Source organism: Puma concolor, chromosome C1 (genome assembly GCF_028749965.1).
Source record: "Puma concolor isolate L17-30 chromosome C1, mPumCon1.1.hap2, whole genome shotgun sequence".
Lineage (NCBI taxonomy): Eukaryota > Metazoa > Chordata > Mammalia > Carnivora > Felidae > Puma > Puma concolor.
In genome coordinates this window covers 44,735,127-44,759,603 of record NC_141674.1, presented here as the reverse complement: position 1 = coordinate 44,759,603, position 24,477 = coordinate 44,735,127, and the positions used below count along the sequence as shown (strand labels likewise).

General features: G+C 41.9%; 1 protein-coding gene across 4 annotated transcripts in view; it reads left to right on the top strand.

Moving 5' to 3' along the window:
- Nucleotides 1-24,477, top strand: part of USP24 (ubiquitin specific peptidase 24) — a 143,885-nt gene that overhangs the window by 35,661 nt on the left and 83,747 nt on the right. For 3 of the 4 annotated variants that reach the window (XM_086717077.1, XM_086717076.1, XM_086717079.1), the window contains exons 4-17: nt 567-710; nt 1,358-1,480; nt 7,309-7,344; nt 7,683-7,748; nt 12,120-12,185; nt 14,661-14,735; nt 15,320-15,478; nt 16,184-16,298; nt 16,512-16,615; nt 18,715-18,822; nt 19,008-19,103; nt 19,194-19,355; nt 19,554-19,601; nt 21,460-21,519. In XM_086717077.1, the coding sequence (XP_086573203.1) occupies nt 567-710; nt 1,358-1,480; nt 7,309-7,344; nt 7,683-7,748; nt 12,120-12,185; nt 14,661-14,735; nt 15,320-15,478; nt 16,184-16,298; nt 16,512-16,615; nt 18,715-18,822; nt 19,008-19,103; nt 19,194-19,355; nt 19,554-19,601; nt 21,460-21,519 (1,362 nt within the window). The remainder of the gene's footprint in view (nt 1-566; nt 711-1,357; nt 1,481-7,308; nt 7,345-7,682; nt 7,749-12,119; nt 12,186-14,660; nt 14,736-15,319; nt 15,479-16,183; nt 16,299-16,511; nt 16,616-18,714; nt 18,823-19,007; nt 19,104-19,193; nt 19,356-19,553; nt 19,602-21,459; nt 21,520-24,477) is intronic. The other variant, XM_086717078.1, reaches the window with a different exon arrangement.

The following is a 24,477-nucleotide window of genomic DNA, read 5'->3' as shown; positions in this document are numbered from 1 at the left end:
GTGTTCAAATCATGAAATATAGCATCCATTTCTTAGATTCCAAGAATATCAGTATTGGTGGCCACGATATATTTAATAACAGTACTGCACTATGTATAAAATACTTTTTCACATTTGTTTTATCTTTTGATATTGAGCACATCTGTGTGAAGTGGGTAAGAATTTGCCTCTTTGCATGAAAGAAACCGAGCCCCGGGAACTCAGGTAAATTTGTCCAAGATCAGACAGCTAGAAAACAGTGGTAGCTCCAGGATTTGGTCTCATGTTCTCACTTGCTCTACACCACTTGACCTCCCCCCAGTAATGATGAAAAGTAGAGAAACAAATGCAAATTTTCTTTTAAACAAACTGCTTCAATGTAAGGGAATTAACATGCAAAAACAAAACTCAGTGTTGACTCTGAAATAAAGGAATGAGCAGACGGGCTACAGGCTTTCCTTAAAGCAAGACATTTGCATAAGAGTAATATTATGGTAATAATCTCTTGATTATTCAAGATTGAACTGATAAACAATAGACTTTTTCTTTTCAAGTTAGACTCCATAAAGTGCCCTTTGTTTTTGTAGCTCCTGACATCAAGTGCTGTTCACAAGTGGGGTACTGAAATTCATGAAGGAATCTACAACATGTTGATGCTATTAATAGAACTGGTTGCAGAGAGAATTAAACAAGATCCGATTCCCACAGGTCTCCTGGGTGTGCTTACGATGGTACAGTATCTCTAAAATGAAGCACTTTGTGTTTTGCTTTTATTTAAAATACCTTCTGTCTGTCCTCTGACTTGTAATTAATGATGAGTGGTAACTAATATAGTTAAAGATCTTAATTTAGCTGTTAGGGACCTTGCTTTTTATTTTAAACACAGAGCAGCCATTCATTCTGTGTTTTCAGTTTTAACGAAATACCTTTCTAATTTTAATAGCTTTTTCAGCTCTTAGAATGATTAAATAGCTTTCCCTCATGTCTTCCTGATTATTCACATAAATGCTTTCACATGGGGTGTTCTTGCGGTTTGGTTTCTGGCCTTTTTCCCTGACTGGTCACAGTAGCTGTGTGAAGAAGGGGACTTTACTGCCCTGTGGCCCACCTGTCCCTGTGGCAGCTCCAGGGCCCCTGGTGCACCGGCCTCACCTGGCCCGAATCCTGGTCTCCCTCCCAGCGAGCCCTGAACCGGATAGGAGAGCCCTGCTTCAGGCATTCACTCCTCTGCACCGGCTAAGGAGTATGTGCTGTGGGGATATTTGAAAGATTCCGCTAATGGAGGAGTCCAAGGCTATATTTTTCTTCTTTTCTCCTGCTAATATTGTTGCTATAGAAATAGGTAATAATAATGCTTCTCTGTCCTCTTTGAATCTAGGCTTTCAATCCCGATAATGAGTACCATTTTAAAAACAGAATGAAAACATCTCAAAGGAATTGGACAGAAGTGTTTGGGGAGGGAAATATGTTTGCTGTTTCACCTGTGTCTACTTTCCAAAAGGTAAATATAGTCTAGTTTTGTCATTTTATAGAGAAATATATTGAAAAAGTTTTTCTGTGCTATAAAAATTTACGTGGAAAGATTAAAACAGTCTGTGAAAAATGACAGTTATTCCATATGGCTCATAAAATTGCTTAACTTTTTTTCAGATATTGCATATTTTTCCATAGCTGTTAACTAACATCATAAAGAATTTTATAGATTCGAAATGATGTTTAGTGAAATGTGGAATGACCGCATGACATCAATGCCCTATTTATTGAATTGTCAGAACCCCAGTTTAATGGGTGTCCCAGTTTCTTATAGATGTTTGAGAGGCTAGAGCATTTGAAATCATTATAGATGTTTGAGAATCCAGAGCATTTGAAATTGTTTGAAATGACTAATTAAGCCTAGAAAAAATAATCTAGAAGTTAGTTTCATGCATCATTTTCTTTTAAGCTCCATAAGCATTAAAGCTTTTGTTTTCTTTCAAGCCAAGAACCAATATCTTCATTTTATATTTAAAGGTCTACAATGTGCCAGTGACATTATACCCACAAAGAGTACATAATTTAAACAGTCTGTTGACTGAACTCTGGCTTTCGAGAAACAGTGGAAAGCAGTAAATTTAGTAGATAGAAAACTTGTCCGTTGCTTTAGTGGAAGCAGAGGTTTAGCTCAGCCGTCTTATAAAGAGTGCTAAGGCGTGGTTCCTAGCTTACAGCATAGTGGAGGAGATGGGAAAACAACATATTACAGGACCATAGGCAGTAGGTGCACTTGTAATAATATGGCCTGCACGAGGGAGTGGTCCCGTCTCACAGAGCCAGGCAGTCCCCAGAGGGGAGGAGGAGGTGACAGCCGAGCACAGAGGGCAGTGAGGAGACACTGCAGCATTTGACCCCCACAAAAACTCTGTGAGTTAGGTACTACTTTTAACCCCATTTCATGGATGAGAAGCTGAGGCACATAGAGGTTGAGTCCTTGTCCAAGTCTGTAAACCTAGTAGTCATGGGAAGAACCCATGTAATCTAGCCTTCTAGTCTGCATTCTTTAGCTACGTGCAGTCTTACTTCCCAAAGTATGAAAATCTGATCCTCAGTTTTGTTGTGAAGATTAAAGGGCAAGTGTATACAAAACACTAAGCACGGGGCTCCCCTGTGGCAAGTGCCCAGCAGAAGGTCATTCTCTTCCCCTCGGCTTAACATGCGTGACATCTGGGGCCCAGAAAGGTCCAGTCTGTTCATATCCTCCCGTTATTGCAAAGGAGTTTCTCTCCTGCAGAGGCCCTTGCTCATCCCCTTTCCTCTTGCCTTCTGAGGCATTTTCCTCCTAGGTTTTCTATCCTTTGTTTGGCATCCTCAGTCTTTTCCTCTCTGTTGGATCACTCCCGTTGTATACAATGTGCTCTAGTATTTTCCATCTTTTTTTTTTTTTAAGTTGAGAAATGCAGACTCTGTGTGTGTGTGTGTGTGTGTGTGTGTGTGTGTGAGAGAGAGAGAGAGAGAGCGCGCGAGAGAGCGTGCATGCATGCAGGGGAAGGGGAGGGGCAGAGAGAGAGAAAGAGAGAATCCCAAGCAGGCTCCACGCTCAGCACAGAGCCTGACGCAGGGCTCGATCTCAGGACCCTGGGATCATGATCTGAGCCAAAATCAATAGTTGGGTGATTAACCAACTGAGCCACCCTGGTGCGCCATAGTATTTCCTGTCTTTAAAAATTCTGCCTTTGATCCCACATCCCTGTCTAGCTTCAGCATGGTTCTCCGTCTCCTCCATACCCTTACCAGAGAAGATTCCACATTCTCCTTTCCCAGTTATTTTACTGGTTATCCAAAACTTTAACTTAATGAAACAAAACCAAAATTTCATTAATATCTTTGTGTTCCTCTGAGCAGTACCTAGACCTTGGAATGTTTCGTGTGCTCGCTTCCCACCTGATTGACTTAGTCTCCGAGAGTCCCTCTAGCATGCAGCATCCTAGTCCTTTCCCGCCTTGCTTTATGCTCAACTAGGTGTCAGCATTGTTATTTGATACGGTGTTTTGACTTGGCCACGTTTAGGCGTTCTCTCTTTGTGTACTATTCCTTCTCTATCTCTTCCACTGGGATAATTTTTCTTCTGCCTGCCTACTAATATGTCCTTTAGTAAGTGTCCATTGGTGATTACGTCTTTGTTTTTGATGGCCTGAACTTAACATTAATCCCCACGCCTTAAAGAATGTTTTCCCTGGGTTTTAAATTCTAGATTGACTGTTACACTTTCAGAATATCAGAGATACCCTGTCAGTGTCTCCTGGCTTTGATTATTGCTGTTGACAAGTTGCTGTTTGATCTGACTGTTGTTCCTCTGTAAGAAATCCACCTCTCCCCCCATGGCTGCTTTTGGAGATCTCCTGTTTCGCTTTGATGTTTGGCAGTTTGACTCTCCTGTGACTGACTGTGGTATTCATATTATTTTGCATCAGAAACATCGGGCGTCTGCATCTAAGGATTAATACCTTGTATCAGTTTTGGAAAATTCTCAGCCACTATCTTCTTAAATAATGCCTCTCCTCCATTAATCAGTCTCTCCTTCAGAACTTCAATTGGATACATGTTAAGCCGTCCCTCCTGTCCTCCATGTCCCTTAACCTCTGCTGTTTCCCATCTTTCTGTGTCCTTGTGCTCTGACAGGGTGTGATCATTTTTTTCAGCTCTGCTCTAGTTCACTAATTTTGTTTATGCTTGTGTCAGTTACACTGTTTAACCTGTTCATTAAAAGTCTTCAATTTCGTTACTTTCCTTCACTTATGTAAATTCTATTTGGTTCTCATTTGTTTTGTCATTTTTTACCATCTCATGTTCTAAACACGTATTTTCGTTCTCGTGTGTGTTTGTCTTGTGTCTGATATCTACAAGTCTGATTCAGCTGGCTCTGGCTAACTTTAACTTGTTTTGTATCTGTATGTATATACACAGAAAAAAAAATACACTTGTTTGTGTTTGTTTTTCTGTGAAGTCCTGTTTCTTGGAATTTAATCTGGGAGGATGGTTTGAGGCCTGGAGTGAGGGAAAGTTCCTTCCTCCCAGGAGGATTTACTTACTTCTTCCAGGTGCCTGGAACCACTACAGTCTGGGGCCACTCTAGAATAAATTCTCAGCTTACGGTATTTCAGACCGTGAAATCAGCGTGCATTTGAGAAGTGAAGCCGTGTGAGGGCAGTTGAGTGGCCACAGATTCTTAGAGAATTTTTTTTCTCCCCTGCATCCAGTACCAGAGTGCTCGTAGGCAGGCTTCCCTGTTGCTCTCCCTTTCTCCAGGTAAGTTCTTTCAGCTCACCTTACCCTGAGGCTGTAGCCCTTTGAGCTCCAGTTTTATGTGACTACCTCCTCTTAGTCTCCCAGCCCCCACCTTGGCTTTGGGTCCTGTTTCTCAGGCACCGTAGGGCTGTGAAAATGGAGGCAGGAGGTCACCAGGGTTCCACAGATGCCTGCACGGTGAAGGCTAGCCTCAGAGTCTGCTTACCTCACACGATTTCTGCTCTCTCTTTGTGTTCAGCCTCTGAGCACTTTGTGCCAACTCAGCTATGTGCGTTTAAAGTTTTTTTTTTAAATGTTTTCATCCGTCAGAGAGGTGTTTAGGGCAACTAGACAAAAGTCTCCATTAACTCTTCAGAGTGTGCCAGTCTGCCTTCTTTTTCTGCCGCTCCACTGAAACCACCCTCGGTAAGGCACCAGCACCTTCTAAGTTTCCAGAACCCAAGGAAACGTCTCTTAACACCACCCACAGCAGTGGTCACCATCAGTTTGTCCCTCTCCGAAATCGGTTTGTCTGGCAGTCTCTTGCTACCTCCTAAGTCACTTTGCCTTTCTTGATTCCTTGCTTTCTGTCCAGCTTTAATCCAGAGCTGCCCTCTCTTTGTTCACTATTCTTTCCCCCAAGAACTGTCTTTCCTTCTCATGGAAGCAAATGCAGTCTTTGTGCTGATGGCCCTTCGGTTTGTATCTCTGTGGCCCAAATCTCTCCTCTGAGCACACCATACTTGACGAGCCAACCATTCCTTTTGGTCGCCACACAGATGCCTCCAACTTAGTGTGCTTGAAATGGAACTTCCTTTTGTCTCGCCAGCCTTCCTTCTTCTCCCTCTCTGTAAACCACATCACCATCTACCTAGGTGCTCAAGCCAAAAGCATAGGAGTCGGCCACGATTTATCCCTTTTCTTACGACCCATAAGCAACCATAAACCTGTCCTTTGAATTCATCTCGAAGGTGTCTTCAGTTGCCTTCTCTCTGCCTCCACTGCTGCCATCCTACCCCCCCCCCCGACACCATCCCGTCTAATCTAGTTACCGCATTAGTCTTCCAACTACTATCTCTCCCTCCACTCTCATTTATCTGGCCCATTCCATCCTCCACACAACTGCAAGACTGGTCGTCGTAAAGCATGAAATGCATCGCTTCTGGCTTAAGCACTTTTGTTGCTTTTTCCTTCCAGTCGCAGCCTGCAAGTTTCTGCATGGTCTGCACTCTGCCCCTCTCCACAGCTCTACCTGTGCCGCTCCTCCCGACTTGCGGTGTCCCCGCGGGGTGGTGGGGGAGGTCCCCCAGTTACTCTTGACTGCCTTCCCCAAACAGGACCTTTGCCATTTCGGCCTCTCTGCCTGGACTATCTGAGTGGCTAAATCGGTCTCATCCTGTAGGATCCAGCTTGAAGACCACCTCTTCAGAGAGGGTTTCCATGACCACCACTCTGAGCAAAGGAGGCTCCTTCTGTCTCTCATTTGAAGACCTGTTTGTGGTTTTTCCTTTTGTGGGACTTAGCACAGTGTGAATCCTGTTAGGTATGTGTTGGTTTGCTTGTTTCTGTTGAAGCTGCTTCAATATGAGCTCCGTGAAAGCAGGTACCACATCTCTTCATAGTCACTGTTCCCCAAATATTATTCAGCCCCCAGAGCAGTGAATGCTTAGAAAAAGAAAGGAAGGAAGAAAAGAGGAGAAAAGAAAGCACTTGCTCCAGGGCGCCAATTAGTGGGACAGCAGGGGCTAAAATTTAACCTTTTTATTCCTGATTTGCTCCTCTTTAGTAATAATTCTTGATTTCTAAAATGTAATTTTCCTAGAGAATTTGACTCCAGTTACCCTGTACCTTGGAGAGCTTAAACAGCTGACGTCAGCTACCCAGAAATGCAAGAATGCTCCATACCGTAGCAGTGGCATCCAAGTACAGACGTGCAGACTCCTAAAATTATATACAAATGTCAGAGACTCACGTTAAGAAACATGTAGAAAAGCCTTTTGAAATATTTTTCAAATCTTAATATTTTCTTCTCCCAACTCTTCGCTTAGGTTAAAAAGAAATCTAGGGGCGCCTGGGTGGCGCAGTCGGTTAAATGTCCGACTTCAGCCAGGTCACGATCTCGCGGTCCGTGAGTTCGAGCCCCGCGTCAGGCTCTGGGCTGATGGCTCGGAGCCTGGAGCCTGTTTCCGATTCTGTGTCTCCCTCTCTCTCTGCCCTTCCCCCATTCATGCTCTGTCTCTCTCTGTCCCAAAAAATAAATGTTGAAAAAAAAAAAAAAAAAAAAAAAGCTATGGTAGGGGCGCCTGGGAGGCTCAGTCGGTTGAGCGTCCGACTTCAGCTCAGGTCATGATCTCGCAGTCTGTGGGTTCGAGCCCCACATCAGGCTCTGTGCTGACAGCTCAGAGCCTGGAGTCTGCTTTGGATTCTGTGTCTCCCTCTCTCTCTGCCCTCCCCTGCTCATGCTCTGTCTCTCTCTGTCTCAGAAATTTAAAAAAACAAAAAAACATCTATGGGCCCATGGGGAAGTTCTCATATTGCCAGCTCAATTTCTATTTTCTTTTCTCATAGGAGCCTCACGGATGGGTTGTGGATTTGGTAAATAAGGTATATAACTTTTATTAATATAGTCGTATTTTCCTTCTTTTAATGAAATTGCTTAGAGTTTGGTATTTTAGGTAAATGACAGCTGGAAAGAACAATAAGAATGTTTTTCAGTTCCTCCTCTTCTTTATCATATGCTGTTTATACGGATGAGCACCAGCGTCAGGATTTAGCACATCTCCTGCAGTGTATCGCAGGAGCAATAGAATTATCTTTGTGATGGCTTTCTCTAGGTCAGTATTATAAAGCACGTTGGCAGAGTAGAATGGTAGCCTTTGTGTCTTGTTTAAATTATTAACGTACAGCATTTTAAAGTTAATTTGTGCCCTTTCTCTTCTCAGTTTGGAGAATTAGGTGGATTTGCAGCAATCCAAGCCAAGCTTCATTCGGAAGATATAGAACTTGGGGTAAGTTAAACCAGTCTGCGTGCCCACAGCAGAAGTTCACTTTATTCGGGCTGGTATGTTACCCAGGGGACGTGGTCTGGACACAGTCAATGAAACGTTACAGTGTTATCTCTGCAGGAGCGGTTTCAGTGGCTCTGATAAAGGAATGTTTGCTCCTAATCATAACCAAATTTCAGTGTAGGGTATTTGCTTTCCCCCCCCCCCCCCCCATTTCCCTTTGCTTTTGGCATTTACCTCCTAATTTGTGATGGTTGTGTGAAATCATCTTGCTTTTTAAGGACAGTTGCTGTATGTGGCAAAGATATGTGTACATACAGTGTTATGACTCCGTTACATCAGAAAGTCTTCCCTGGTGCCAGGCACAATAAAATATTTCATTTTAAGGTTGGTAGGAAGTTTTTTGGTATTGTAGGACTCCTAGATAACACAGGGCTGTCACAGGAGCTTAGAATCCTCCCTCAGAATCAGTACATCCTCTTTTTATATGGGACTTCATTTTCTCAAAGACATTTAACCTTATGGTAAGGGGAATAACTTAATCTTTTATTTTTCACAGAGGGCTGACTTGTTTGTAACTAGGAGCATTTTATTCTGTCTTCTGGTTGATTGTTCACTTAACTGCTCGTTATGTACTTGGCCACATGTAGGACACTGTGCTAGCTACCGTGATGTACTGAGAACAGAAGGTGATGGGGTAAAGTCATCCATTGCCCCTGAGTGACGTAGGATTGTGCTTAGAGCAGCGCTTGCTCCTGCGGAACCGCGACTAATCAGCTAACTTGCTTGGTCCGTCTTTGGGCGAGGGAAGTAACATCCAGGAGAGAGTCTGATGGTATGCTTGGTAATAAACTGACCCTTTCTTGCCACCCACTGTTTATCCTGAAAGATTAAGTGTCTGCCAAGCCTTCTGCTGACACTGACCAGGGAGTGTCTTCTCCCTTCCCTGAATGTTAACTAGGCTGTTTGGCCGTCATTTTGATCCCCATTGAGTGGACCAAGCATGTTAGAAGTGACTACTGATCTGGAAAATAATGGGTAATGATTTAAGAAGCAAAACCGTTTATGGGGCGCATCCGACTTCGGCTCAGGTCATGATCTCGTGGTTCGTGAGTTCGAGCCCCGTGTCGGGCTCTGTGCTGACAGCTCAGAGCCCGGAGCCTGCTTCAGATTCTGTGTCCCCCTCTCTCTCCGCCCCACCCCTGCTTGTGCTCTCTGTCTTTCAGAAATGAATAAACATAACATTTTTTTTTTTTTAAAAAAGCAAAACTATTTAAAACCAAAAACCTTTTCAGATACAGGGTTTTATCCAATTTACTTATTTCTCAAAAACTGGCTGTATAGGTCATTGGTCATATTAGAGATTAGCTTCGGGGTGCCTGAGTGGCTCAGTCAGTTAATCATCCGACTCTTGATTTTGGCTGAGGTCACATTCTCACCGTTTGTGGGTTCGAGCCATGCGTCAGGCTACATGCTAACAGTGCAGAGCCTGCATGAGATTCTCTGCCTCTCCTCACCGTGTGCATGCATGCTCTCTCTCTTTTTTTTCTCTCTCTCTCAAAATAAATAAACTTTTTAAAAAAAGAAATTGCTTCATATTTTTAAAATGTTAAAATACTAATTTCTGGCAGAGTTAATGTATTTAAAAAAAAAATACAGAGCAGTCCAAGTTTCTACCCTACTTGGAAGAAAATTGGCTTAAAGGTAGATATGTAGGAATCTGGACTTACCCTCATTATTATTAAATATCTTGAGGTTAAAGATTCCTCCAAGATTTTTCCCTTAGGTCAGACCATTTTTCAAACAACCGTGTTGTTTGCTGCAGTTGGTAGAGAATTATATTGCTTAGTTTTATTTGAGATGATGATGAAATTCAGGCATAGGAGAAAGAGATTCCAAAGATTAAGGCTCTGATTTTATCAAACAAGGATTAAAATTTCACAATCAATGCCTACTTCCTAAGCAGTTAAGGTGACTGTGTCCTAGAATAAATATAGGCCACTGAGTACAAGTAAATGCATTCATTTTACATTTACATTTATATTTATATATTTTTGAACTTGAAAAATACTGTGAAAAAGCAACATTCACAATTGATCAGTTCAAAATACCTGTACAGGGACCCCCAAGTGGCTCAGTTGGTTGTGCATCCGACTTTACCTCAGGTCATGATCTCACGGTTCATGAGTTCAAGCCCCACATCAGGCTCTGCTCACAGCTCGGAGCCGGGAGCCTGCTTCAGATTCTTTGTCTCCCTCTCTCTCTGCCGCTTCCCCCGCTTGCTCTCACTTTTTCTCTCTCAAAAATAAATAAGCATTAAAAAAATTTTTTTAGGGGCGCCTGGGTGGCGCAGTCGGTTAAGCGTCCGACTTCAGCCAGGTCACGATCTCGCGGTCCGTGAGTTCGAGCCCCGCGTCGGGCTCTGGGCTGATGGCTCAGAGCTTGGAGCCTGTTTCCGATTCTGTGTCTCCCTCTCTCTGACCCTCCCCCATTCATGCTCTGTCTCCCTCTGTCTCAAAAATAAATAAAGGTTAAAAAAAAAAAAAAAAATTTTTTTTAAATTACCTGTACAAAGTAAGGAATGGAAGGTGCCTGTCCTCCATCCCCCCAAGCCCCCACACCTCTACCTTCTTCCTAGGTAATAGCTACCCATTTGACTCATAGCATTTCTGACTTTTGCCTAAATTTATGTGGAATATACCTGTGCACGTTCTTTCCTGCTTTCTCTGTCTTTAAGGCTGAATTGTAACCAAGCTACATGTAGTGGCATATTTTCATTTAACGTTACATCACGGACATCTTTCCAGATCCGTGCTGTCATTGATTTTAATGGCTGTAATGTGTTTCTGCAACTGTGGTACCATGATGCTGTCACTTATTTGTGGGTACCATGTAAATATGTAAATTTGTCTTTATGTGCATATGGTACCATTTCTGAAGGACAAATTCCTAGAAAATGTGATTTTTAATATAATTCATAGTAATCTCTTTCCAAAAAAGAGATTTATTTGGACCAGTCTGTACTCCCATAAACTCATTTCCTGTTTCTCTCGTTAGTACTGAATATTTTCCATCTTTAGTTTTTTCATTATAATGGACAAAAATAGTACTTTGTTATTTAATTTGCAGTACTCTCATTTCCTGTGAATTTGAGCATCTCATCATGTGATTATTGGCGGTTTACATTTCTTCTATAAATTGACATCGTTATTTAGGTTTCTTTGGGGTTTTCTTGTTAACTTTCAGGAATTCTTTTTATGTTCAGCATATCAATGCCATGCCCATTTTATGTATCTGTAAATTTTTTCTCCCAGTCTTTTGCTTCTCTTTTTATTTTTATTGATAGTGTCTTTTGCTAACAGGAGCTTCCACATTTTATAAAAATTCCCCATTTTTTCTTTAATGGCTTTAAGAGTTTTCTAACTTGCTTAGGGAATATTCTCCCATCTCAAAGTTATAAAAATACCTGTTTTATTTTATACTTTACAGTTTTATTTTTTATGCTTGGTTCTTGAATTCATTTAGAATTTATTTTTATATATTACATAAGATAGAGATCCAGTTTAATTTTCTTCCAAATAGGTAACTGATTGTCATCAGATCCTCTAATGACTAATCCCTGATTTCTCTCCTATTTTGACGTATTGGCTCAGTCACATGTCACCGCCCCACGTGTACGCGGGTGTGTTCCTTCTGTTGGTTTGTTCGTGCGTTCTTTGCCCATTTCTATACTATTGCTGCACAGCTTTCCTTCCTGGTAGTACCAGTCTGCCCCACGTCCTTCTTCTCTCAGATCTCCTTGATCGTTCTCGTATTTCTGCCCTTTGAATATAATCAACATGCCAGGTTGTCCTGCAGAAATCCCCCAGAGGTTGTGTTTGGAATTGTGTTAAACGTATAGGTCCCTGTGTGGAGAATTACAGTGCTGGTTCTTTCTGTTCGGGAACATGGCATCTGCTTGTTTGTCTGGGTCTTCCCTTACGCGTTTCAGTAAAGTTTTATAATTTCCTCCACGGAAGACTTCGGTGGTTTGTTGAAGGCACATTTCACTCCTTCGCCTACTATCCCCTTCTTTTTCAAATAAAAACTGTTAGTATTCTACAATGTAAGTTTTAAAAGTCTTTCATCCAGTCCTCCAAAGAAGTTTTATTGGCATTATTATGATTTAAGTTCTATTAAATTTCTGTAACAATGTAAATGGATTGACGTCTTGTTACCGGTTCTTCCCGCCTGGGGGGTGTGGTTTGTCTGGTCATTCATTCGGGACTTGATCTAGTCACCATTTCAGATTGTCCCTGAAAGGGACGTGTTTAATGCTGAAAGGAAAAACACCCTCTCACACTGATGTCTGACCTTCACTGTCCTTGTTTTCAGGCGGTCTCAGCATTGGTGCAGCCCTTGGGGGTGTGTGCAGAGTACCTCAATTCCTCGGTGGTTCAGGTAAGACAGGCCACTTTACATTTGCTTCAGAAGGTGACCTAACACATACAGACAGTAATAATTACCTTTTTATCGGTTGGTCAGAATTGTGCCCTATTTCTTTTCTTTGTTCAGATTAGCTATTTTTCTGATAAAAATACTCTCAGAAAATAACGAAAAAATGGTTAATAATTCAAGGTAGAGGAGACTTCTAATATTTGAAAAGATGATTTACCTTTTCAGTTTATCATTTTATCAAATAGAATTTATATATGATTACATGTATTTTTGTTTCCTCATCTGTAAAATAGGCCACATATATCCCAACCCCCTTCCCAGGACTGTTTAAGGATTCAGTGCCATTATGTATTAAATGAGATCAGTGTTGAACAACCCACTGGGCTTCCTTGCTAGCTAAGTCACTGCTGAATAACAGCTTAACAGCGCATCTTGTCTGATCTCCCGTCCCTGCAGGTTGTAAGTCAACAGGCCATCAAATAGAGCTGTGCATGTCAGTTTTCTAGTGCTTAAGGCCTATTATACTTTCTTGTTTCCTTTCCATCTCAGTTGACAGGTTTAACTGAATAAAGTGTCACTTTGAAATACCTTCATTTTTTATTTTCTTTGTAAATAGGTCTGTGAAACCTGTAACTTTCCCAGTGATTTTTTTTTTTAAATCACTATAAATGGCTTTGAAAGCATAGAGTCCTTTGGGAGCAGTGTTTTTGTATGCACTGTTCCTTCTTGCTAATATCTCGTTTTAACAAGGGAGATACGATTTTTTTAGTAGGTTCAGGAAATTTCTACCATTTCTAAGTGTTAAATGCTTTCTTTAAATGTCAGAGTAATCCTGCAAGATTTTTACATGAAATCAGATGGTGGGCTATTTATGTATTTCTTCATTCTGGATATCAAGCTCATTAGAAACATTTTATGTTCTTTCACCTTATTAAGCATATAATCATTAATTTTATAGTTGAAACACTAAGGTATAAGAGGCAAAATTATTTGACTTTTTAATAATTTAGTAATAAATACTAATAATTTAATAATTGGCTTTTTAATCATCAGGGCCAGGATTGGATTTTTAAATGCTCTCTACCCATGCATTGCCTTGTGGAAAGAGATTTAGCATAAATGTTCTAGCTTCTAATTAATATTAAATTCTTTAGAAATTCTAAGTTTTAGAGATGCCTGGGTGGCTCAGTTGGTTAAGCGTCCAGCCTTGAGTCAGGTCATGATCTCACGGTTCATGGGTTCGAGGCTTACGTCAGGCTCTGTGCTGACAGCTCAGAGCCTGGAGCCTGCTTCGGATTCTGTGTCTCCCTCTCTCTCTCTGCCCCTCCCTCCCTCCCTCCCTCGTGCTCTGTCTCTCTCTCTCTGTCTCTTTCTGTCTCTCTCTCAAAAATGAATAAAGACTAAAAAAAATTAACAAAGAAATTCTAAGTTTTATATAAATAAGCACAGTAGACTTCAAAAAGAGTAAAAAGTATTGAATTTCCAACCAAAGCATATTTAATTGCTTCAAATTAGCCAACCTTCGATTTACTCAGCAATATATTCATGCTCTGAATTTATTCTCATACCATGTTCACATCCGTATTACCTGATGTAAATTAACAACGGTCTCTACCACTTGCCCCTTGTATGCTTTGGAAGACATATGTAACATCTGTGTTTTGGCCTTCTTGTCTATAAAATGGTGATCATGCCCTTTGAGCTGCAGTGAGAAGTGAGCCGGGGGGTGCCACTGACGAGAACAGCACTGCTTGCCTCCTACCCTAGCAGCCCCCAGTCTTCCCCGGACAGGGGACGCAAGCGTAGAGGAAGAAATCCCAGTTGGATAATCGCCTGGTGTCATTTTAATTCTTTGCTAATGTCTTCTTGGCTTTGACAGCCATATGCTGTCTATCTTCTCTTGTCACCAGATAAGTTTTTAAAAATTATTTTACTTAGTTGGAAGTGAGCATTTAGACCTAGCTAATATTTTCCTCCTCCTCATGTAATATTTAGAGTTAGTTATCTGATTATGCTACCATCCCGGAGCGATGTGTTGTAGGAGTCTCGTCTGTAGGCCTCATTTATATCAGCACACAAAAATAGTGCATATCACAGCATTTTTTTTTCGTGGTCTGTGCTTATATGCAGTTGTTAAAATCAAACACCAAATATTTACTTTATTACAGAAATAATACCTACTCATGCTTCATGTTTTAAAAGTTAGTTTATGTGTCTTTGGTTGCTCTTTGAAAGGACCCCTCTGAGATAGTGATGACAGGGATTGCACCCATGTGGTATTAAAGGAGCTGGGGCATAGAGTCGGGTACGGCCTACTTGGGATGGTAGGAGCTAGCTAGCTATGGGGCTCTTGGCACTAGAATTGAGATCCTTCCGCTGCACTCTGTCCTTTGTGAAGTGTGAATGAAGAAGTGTCTGCTCTCTAGTTCTGGGGCAGAATCCGGAGTCTTTATTAACCGCAGCACATCTTTTCTGCAGCCGATGCTAGACCCAGTCATCCTTACTGCGATCCAGGATGTACGGAGCGTGGAGGAAAAGGACCTCAAAGATAAGGTAAATCCCGTCTCCAGACAGGTAGGCCCCAGAGCCTGTTAGTCCTCAAAGCACAGCCAGGACTCGGGGCAGGGTTCACACGCCATTGTTCTTTGGATTCTGGTCATATACAACTCACATCAAGTTCATTTTACATTTTCTAAGCAAGAAATGCTTTTTGTAAAGCATCAGCATTCTGAAGCACCAGGTTGGCATTAAATCAATAGAGTGATTATAGGGTTCTCAGCAAGTGATACCATTCAGAATTTTACTAACGTGTTGATTTAGAGAGTATTCTAATAGGTATAGCATTGAAGAAGCTTTTAAATAATTCAGTACTACAAGCTTGTCCAAAGTTGTTTAAAGTAATTTTAGCATTTAAGTTTAACAGTCTTTATGTTGTTGACCTTGAAATTCTCACAGGATCCTTCCTTTTGCTCACCTGTGTGCTAACTTTTGTTTAGAAGCAAACTAGTTAATTGACCATATGGAGTATGGGATACCACCAACCTTTGCTGTTGAAAATGTCCCGTACTCCCGTGTCTGAATTGGGAGCAAAACGTTCTCATGGCTGCTTTTCTGTTTGTGTGTGCTTTGAATAAAAGAGATTGGTTAGCATCCCCGAGCTCTTGTCTGCCATCAAGTTACTCTGCATGCGCTTCCAGCCGGATTTGGTGACCGTGGTGGATGACCTTCGATTAGACATCCTACTGCGCATGCTGAAGTCGCCACATTTTAGCGCTAAAATGAATTCCCTCAAAGAAGTAAGTTTTGTATTTGTTTGTAGAAGACTTAAAGCACAGACGCTTTAAGTTCTGCCAAAACTTGTGGTCATTAATATCAGAATGTTGAGAAAGGAAGCAGAATAATTTCTTGTAATCATTCAAAAAAGAGGTAACGGTGATTATATATAAAATGGTATCTGTGTTCGTCATTGTTAACGTGATCTTTCTACATGTGTTACATTCAAAATTCATTCTCTGAAATTTTTGGAAATATTTAGTGTTTTTGTGAAATTGCTCAGAGTGCCCTTGTTGGCTCCACGTTCTTTTTTTTTTTTTTTTTTAATATTTTTATTTATTTTTGAGAAAGAGAGAGACAGAGCACGAGTGGGGGAAGGGTGGAGAGAGAGAGAGAGAGACACAATTCAAAGTAGGCTCCAGGCTCTGAGCTGTCAGCACAGAGCCCCATGTGGGGCTCGAACTCATGAACCATGAGATCATGACCTGAGCTGAAGTCAGATGCTCAACTGACTGAGCCACCCAGGTGCCCCGGCTCCACGTTGTTTTTAAAGAGACATCAGGAATAAGTAGTCTGTTAACTTATTACAGTAACTGGCCTTTGATACATTTTGGCTAACAGACCACATTGCAACACTGTAAAAGTCACAGGGTATGTATACATATATATGAAGATTTTGATTGTGCATATTTGTGCTGGATTCTGTCACAATAATCCTGTCTTCTTAGGTAACCAAACTAATAGAAGATAGCACTTTATCCAAATCTGTGAAGAATGCTATAGATACAGACAGATTGTTAGATTGGCTGGTTGAAAACTCAGTTCTGTCCATTGCACTGGAAGGTAAGGTGCTTTTTAAAAACATATATTTATATTTCTTAACACGTAGTTGTAAGTGATGTATTTTTATATCAAAGAAAGGTGTGAAAATGTTGTTTTGACTGTGTTAGCCTTTAAATCTGGTAGCGAGTTAATATTGCTTTGAATTAATAGAATCGTATTTAGAAAGTCAATGTTCACTGAATCTGTCTGCCTCTTGGGTGTTTCTTCCCTTAGGCAACATAGACCAAGCACAATACTGTGATCGTATAAAGGGGATTATTGAACTCTTGGGCAGTAAATTGTCTTTAGATGAACTTACTAAAATTTGGAAGATACAGGTAAGTTGATCAGAATTATTTTTGCCTTTTTCTGACATTTCTGTCAGAAGGAGAGGGAAGGAGAGTGGTGAACAAGCAGGGAAATGGATCTTGTATCCTGCTTTAGTCAAAGCGGAAGCTGCTCCAGTCTGGTTTGCAGTTCAGGGCTTCTGCTAAGATTGCATATGTGCAAAAGGATTGCACTACCCAGAAGATGTAAAACTACCCAGCTAGTCTAGTCTTCTCATGTCTCAGATTGAAAAAAATGAAAAGCTTTACCACAGGCCACACAGCAGTTGGGAATTACATGTCTTTTGTCTGTCAGTGTCCTGTTCTTTTCACTGTGTTTGCTTATCTATGTTCATGGATAGGTGTTTCCTGTTCAGCTCTGGTAAATGAGGATGAAAGTAACACTGAGTTTACAGACCTCAGCTTACCCGGACCCTCAGCAGCTGTGACAGAATCAGCCACACCCTTCATTTTCTTTTTCCTTCGCTCTGTTAATATCCATTTGACTCATTGTCCTCCCACTTTTCTGGCACCCTCTTCAAGTCTCCTTTACTAACTTATTTTCTTCTACTTTGTAAATGTTAGTTTCTTTCAAGCCTTAGTCCTTAGCCCTTTCCTCGGTGTATAATCTTCCATTAGGCAGTTTCCTCCACTCCTGTGGCTTTGACTGCTTTTGGATGCTGCTGACTCTCAGAATTCTGTCCCTAATCCATACGTCTTCTTGGCCCTCCAGTGCAGTGTATGTAAATGTATATATAACTCTTGTGCCTTCATGCATGCCATATTGTAGGCATCTCAAATCCAGTATGTCAGTACCTAGTCCTTTTTCGGTCTGTGTCAGTAATGGTGTTAGCCTTCATCTAGTTGCCCAGCCAGAAAGAGGCCCGGAGCTCACCTCACCTGTACCCTCTTAGACACCGTATCAGTCAGAACCTGGTCAGGAAACCGAAGCCTCGCTAGGTGTCTCAGAGGGAACTGGATACTGGGGGTTGTTGACAAAGGTGTTGCTAGGGGGGAAGAGCAGAAGAGAGAAGCAGGAATGCTGGGGGAGCGGAGTGGGGAAAGGGCATACAAAGTGCAAGGAAAGGAATCTGCTTTTGGAGATGCTTTCGCTGCAAATGCTGGGATTGCCCTTGAGCCTGGCACCCCCAGCAGGGCTCCTGGAAGCCCGTGCTGCCGCCAGGGCCAGCACCTGCGTCCAGTCCCTGAGCACAGAGCAGTGCCTCTTTCTTCCCCCTGCCTTCTCATCTGCCCGCAGTGCCTCCCCTGGGCAGGACCTAGCGGGAGCATAGCTAGTAGAGGAAATGTGATTGGCAGGTACAGGACTGACAGAAAACCATCCTGGGTCCTACAGATCTTACTTCCCATGTCCGCTTTCGTTGATTGAATACCCTCACAGACTGTCGCGAGTGTAAGTTGTGAGTCCACATAAGGCTAAAGATTAGAGATCATGATGGATACAATGTATATCCCTACTGCATGCGGTGAATGTTCGTATATGGCACATACTGGAAAATTCTTGTGGAATTGACTCTAAAAAAGTCCCTGCCTTTCAAGTCCTCCACATGGTGAGCAGTGAGGCATGATGGAGTCATGGTTGAGGTCATAAAGTGAGTTTCAACCATAAGGACAGCCACAGGACCTACATCTCTGAAGCAGAAACTTACTGCCCAAGGAATAAATAACTATTCATTGAAGTTACAATGTATCTATGAGCAAAATAGAAAACGAGGTAGAGACTCCCCTCAGCTGGAAGTGAATGCAAAGTCCTGAAATCAATTTGAATCTTTATTTGCCAGTCGAAAATACTTTGCACTCCCGTTGAAGTGAATATGTCAGATTGAGCACTTAACTGTCATCTTTTGAAAGATTTAATACTGCTAGGAATTTAACCAAGGCCAACCGATGGCCATTAACAAGGGTCGCTTCCTTTAGTTTTGCCAGTATTCTCATGCAAGGGAATGCCAATGAAACTGGAATCAGTTTATCTTTATTGCTGCTTTGCTTTCCTCTTCTGTCAGTTGCAGGAGGGGGGAATGGGTGGGGGATGGGAGGCTGAGGTTTTTTCCAAGTTCCAGGACTTAACTTGCCCCCCATGTTTCCTTTTCCAGTCGGGACAATCATCTACTGTGATCGAGAACATCCATACTATTATTGCTGCAGCAGCTGTCAAATTTAATTCAGATCAGCTTAATCATTTGTTTGTTCTCATTCAGAAGGTACGTGTCCAGTCAAACGTGCTAGCTTTTTAAGTTTTTTCTAAAAGAAGCTTCCCCCTCTAAGCTGGAAGCATCTAAACATACACTCTTCTTGCTTTAGCGAACCTTTCTAGCTCAGGTGTAAGCTTTCTGCATATTTTGCCGGTTTGATACAATTGGATTGTCTTGCCTTTTCCCTTCCGCAGAGCTGGGAGATGGAAAGCGATAGAGTAAGACAGAAGCTGTTGAGCCTGATTGGACGAATAGGCCGGGAAGCTCGCTTTGAGACCACGTCTGGAAAGGCAGGAGGATGAAATTAATCTTTCCAGCTCCACATACTTTATGCGGTTGTTCGTGCATGTGTGGGCTCATCTTGTGTGGTGTTATTGTAGGTGTTAGATGTACTCTGGGAACTGGCCCATCTTCCGACCCTGCCCAGTAGCCTTATCCAGCAAGCCCTGGAGGAGCACCTGACGATCCTGAGTGACGCATACGCGGTGAAGGAAGCAATCAAGAGAAGCTACATCATTAAGTGCATAGAAGATATTAAAAGGGTTGGTCTTACCTTCGACCTCCTTTTGTAGTCAGAGCATCAATAGCATTGTCTGAGTACTTAGGACCCAATGATTTTCTTAGCCTATTATGTAAATCAAATGTGCGACCTGGAAACTCTTACCTTAGAGTCCAAGATTTGGAAATTGTAGGTACTACTTTTACCAAGCCACTTACATTTCTCTTAAAATTCATTTCAGCCCGGAGAGTGGTCAGGTTTGGAAAAAAACAAGAAGGACGGATTCAAGGTAAGACTTTTCACATGGAACCGCCCAAAAGGTATACTAATTCAATAATTTCTTTTAATAAGTGTTTTGGTGTTTCTTTGAGTAATGCTCGGAAACTGCCGTCTATTCACAAATCCAAGGTCACCGTTCACAGGGTAGTTTTATTATTTTCATAAAATTATAAGACCTTTAACTTAGTTCCTTCTTTTGTAAACTAAATGCGAAGTGTGCACCGTTTCAGTGAGTCCGATGGATTCTGCATAAATACCACGGCCATTTTTCTGCCATGAGGGAGAAGTGGAGCACTGTTCATGGAGTAAGAAAGAGAAGGGAAGGAGGAGGTTCATTCACTGCTGGCACATAGTTGTTTTTCGGGTGCCTAGTTCAGAGGTGTTCATAAAGTGATTCCTTGGTGACTCTTGCTGCTAGGACCCAATACTAGGAGGCGGGCGTAGGCGGTGACAGCCAATGGGGCCACTGCTCTGGGAGCCCTTTGCCTCAGGGCTCTGCCTTCCAGCCTGCTGGGCACCTAGGGGCTGCCCTTTGAAAGCATGGTTAGCGGAGTAAGCAGTGATGACTGTAGCTCTCCCGTCCCTGCAGTGCTTAGACATCCAGTCTGTGCTCCGGAGGGCTGATCTTGGGGCGGCTCATTGGAGTGACCTCCCCTGTTGCGGCAGGACCCCCACCCCCCCCACACCTGCCCCACCAAAGCAGTGCCCTCCTCTAGCCGAGGCCCTTGGGTTGCCCAGACCCAATGGAAAGCCTCATAACAGGAGGGATTTCGTTTTATTGTAACATAAAAAAAGGTTTTGGTGAATGTGGCTTAGTAATTTCGTTGGCTAAACATTTTTCTTGGCTTTCATTAATAAGTGTTTCTTTAAAGGTTCTTGAATACTGCTAATTTTCATTGGTATATTCAGAGACTCTTAGCTCTTGTTAAGAGGCCGTGGTGATTCAGTGAGCTTTTATTAAGTTATATTTGGTCATAAAGTTTAGTTAGGGACACGTAAGAACTTTGTGTTTTAGATTTCTGATGCCGAAATGTGATCAGGTGAATTTTCTACATATAACCTAGCCTTAGAGATTTTCAAAAAGTCACTCACAAACTGGAGCTGATGATGCTCAGGTTTTAAGGAATTGTTCCTTTAATTCAACAACATTGCTCTCGCTCTCAGATACAGTGTGAATTTTTCAAGTTCTCTCAGTTTAGCGATTCAGATACTTTGTTGCAGTCTCTGTCTTTGCGGTTGACCCTCATCCAGAGTGAGTTGTGTAAGGAGTTTAGACCCTTCCCTAGCAGTAGTAATAGCAAGACGAAAGGGTATCTGTAGACAAACAGGCTTGTCTTCTCAGCAGCAGATACATTTCTTTATAAATCTGAGGGTCCCAGCTCAAGGGACTTTTTCCTGCCTCCAGGGAAGTGGCTTTTGAACCCAGCACCCCTTTCCCGCCGCCTGCTCCTTCCTCGCCGTGGCTCAGCATGACTTCGCTCTTCTAGTCGTAGCGTCGGCGCCTCTTTGTTGCCCCTCTTTGCGGTCACTTCATTCATGCCTGTTGTGTTATAACAAAGCTCAAGTCACGTGGCGATTTTTGGAGTCATTTTGTGAGACTTGAAAGGAGTGCCCTTCCGTTTTTATTTCCCACTGCTCCCAGTTAAAGAAATTCTCATGTACCATGATTTCATTCCAAATAATACCTTGCGTTGACATAGCACTTTTCAGTGGACTGAGTGCTCTCGCACATTCGCTCTGAAAGTACACATGGCTGAGGGGGGCAGCGGGAAGATCAGAGCCCCCTGGATCTGGCTCCAGGCAGGGGGGTGAGTTATATCCTGCCACTAAAGGTGTTTTTCTATGCTATGCCCTTTCCTGCCAGGCAGCAAGGTGGGCTGACTGGGGATTATGTCTCCCTGCCAGGCTACACAGAAACTAAGCAAAGGGTAAGACAAGATCACCCACCTCTTACTCCCCTCCCACCCTCAGCTACCTCTGTTCCCCCAACTGATTCCCCTTCCCTCTGCTTTTGACACTTTTAAAATTCCCAGGTTCCACTGTTGTGTTCGGAAATTCCGACCCTTATTTCTTAACTTTATTTCTGTAGATTCTGCCAGGATACCTACCCTTGGCTCCCTTGGTCCTCTTTCCTTTGCTTCCTTTATACCTTCCACTGTTTACCCCCAACCCTCTCCCTCTTATTTCACTCCTTTTTTCCCCTTCAATTAAAAATTTAAATGTACGCATCAAAAAAAAAAAAAATCACTAAGCCAAAAAAGTCGTTTTTACTCAAGTAGCAGTGTTTGGGTATTCCCTAAGTCATTCTCTTCAGCACCACCCCTGCCCCCCAGCACAGTGCCTGGCAGCTTCTAGGTGGATGCCCGCCCCTTCCTCTTATTCCGCCCCTTCACCCTGTGAGGACACTAAAATCGTTACTTACCCAGAGTGGAGTGGCCTCTACTTGCCAAAGCACATAATTCAAAGCAAAAGTAGCAAGATGTCCTCAGGACAGCCTCACAGTGATGTGGTTAGCACAGGAGGAAATACTTTTTTAAAAACGTCCTCCCATGCAAAAATGTGTGCTTTGAATCTAGGGTAAATGGCTAGGTCTGGAAAAAGAAGACAGATGAGAAAGGGGGGATGTTCAGCTTTGAGAAGAGAATTCAAGAAAGAATATGAAAGTGTTCTTCAGAGACTTAGATTGTGATAGAGAAGTTTGATCCCACCGACTTTTTATGTCTCCCAAGAAGTCGCGGGAGGCCTGTTTCAATATGAGAGAGCAGCGAACTTTCCGTGAGAAGTCGGCAGTAGAATGCACTGTTCCTCATCACGGGAAGCACTAGGAGACTAGTCGTTAAACCAGAGTGACTGAGGATTTAGGCATAGGTTTGCAGGCTATACCAATTGACCTTGAAGGCTTCATCTGATATTGAGGTCTAATTTGGACATACCGTTACCGCCTACTTATGAAATCTCAGCTCCATTACCAGGCATTATCAAACGTGCTCATTTTAATTGGTCACCGTAGTCTCTTGCCCTTTTGGTAAGCGGAGAAAAATAATTTAAATTTTTCTTGTAACTGAGCAACATCGTGTCGTGGATATGATGGAATAAATAACATCTTTCCTGTTTGCTAAACTTTAGAAAGGCCATATCAGAAATACTTTTTAAATTCCAATTTTATTTGATTTCCTGAATTTTATTGGATGGTGAGCTACTTTCAAAGGATGATTTTCTATGTTAAATAAAAATATTCTAACCATAATTAACTGAAATCGTCCTAATAGTGCTTTTTAACATATCTGATTATTTGCTAGAGGGTTCATATTTATATCCTCATGTTTATAATCCTTTTGGTAGGTATGAGTTTGGACTTAAGCCTTAGGGTTTTAATCTTTGTCATTTTGCAACTCTTCTGTTTTAGCACAAATACGTAGGTGGTCTTGCAAACAGTTGGCCTTTAATATATACCTTATTTCTCTGATTCTAAGATGCCAGTGACTGCAACCTGCATCACAGATTTAGTAAGTTGCAGAGAAGGAAAAAAGAAGCTACATTTTAGTTTTACCATTCTTTAGTTTAAAGTCACACTCAAGAGTTTGCATCTAAGCCTCTTTCTGACCAGTCTGTACGGCTTCACTGGCACAGTGCTTTTCATTATCTGGTAGTGACTTTGACCTCCGTAAGAATGACTGTATCCTTCCGAGGCATGTTAAAGACTATGGAATTTTGTGTCCTTGTCCTTTTTTGTAAAACTCAAGCTGCTTTTTTCCTTAACTGAGTCAAGTTGTGTATACTACAAGATAAACAGCTTCTCTTGCATTTTGGGTGCAACCTTTGGACAGAGACATTTAGTGGTGGGTGACACGGCCCTTCACAGGGTATGAGTCTGTCGCACCAAATTCTCCTGGCTTTGAGACTGAGACCACTGGCAGGATTTCTTTGCTTTTGAGTTGACACACACGGCAGGCTAATCCTGTTACATCGTAGTGTCATCTCTTTGACAGTTTAAGTAACAAATTTGTGATCTAAATTCAAGTTAAGAAGCCATCCTTGTTTGGTGCTACATATATGAGGTCGCAACTAAAATGACGGGTAGACGCACAAGTAGATACATTTCATATACAGCTAAGGGTGCACGTACGCAGGTAAGGACAGCCGTGTCAAAACTTTCTCCCCCCCTAGTGGCTGCTAAGTTACTTTTGACAAAATTGTAAACAGTGTCAATTTCAGAAATGTTGAAATTTATAAAACCTGTATCTTAGAATCCAGGAAATACGGTATTTGCGATTGGTTGGCTGATCTCCAAGAAGACCAGTCTTGCTTTGGGCAATAGCTCGCTCTCGTTTACACATTCAGTAGTATGCTGTTTTTCTGCCAAAGACAGAAAGTAGGTTTTTTCAGAAGTATTTTCTGCCCCATAAAGGTCTTCATGTTACTGAAAGACGTGAAGAAGCAAGAAGGCTTTAAAAACGAAAGCAAAATTCAGCCTTGAAAATAAAGGCTAAGGACCTAAAACTTATTGTACTCAGTTTTTTAGACACTTAATCGATAATTTGATTAATAGTGTTAAACTGACAGCCTTCCAAATTTTACAGATCTCTTAATTTGAAAGTTGTTCTATGTTAGAGAGCAGTTCTGTTTTTAAAGATTATTTCACGAACATCAGACTTTTCAGATACGTACTACGAAGATCTGGATTGTCCTGTACCAGTTTCAGAAATAACATTTGAAAGTGTTTCTGAAAAATACAAAGTACAAATGTAAAGTGGCTGTAATAATTGATAAAAATTGAATTCTCTCTTGCAAAATTGTTTTAACTAGGAGATATAAGCAGGTCATGAGTATTTTCTTGAATATATAGACCACTATCAGTGTCTTGATCATATCATTGGTATCTTAAT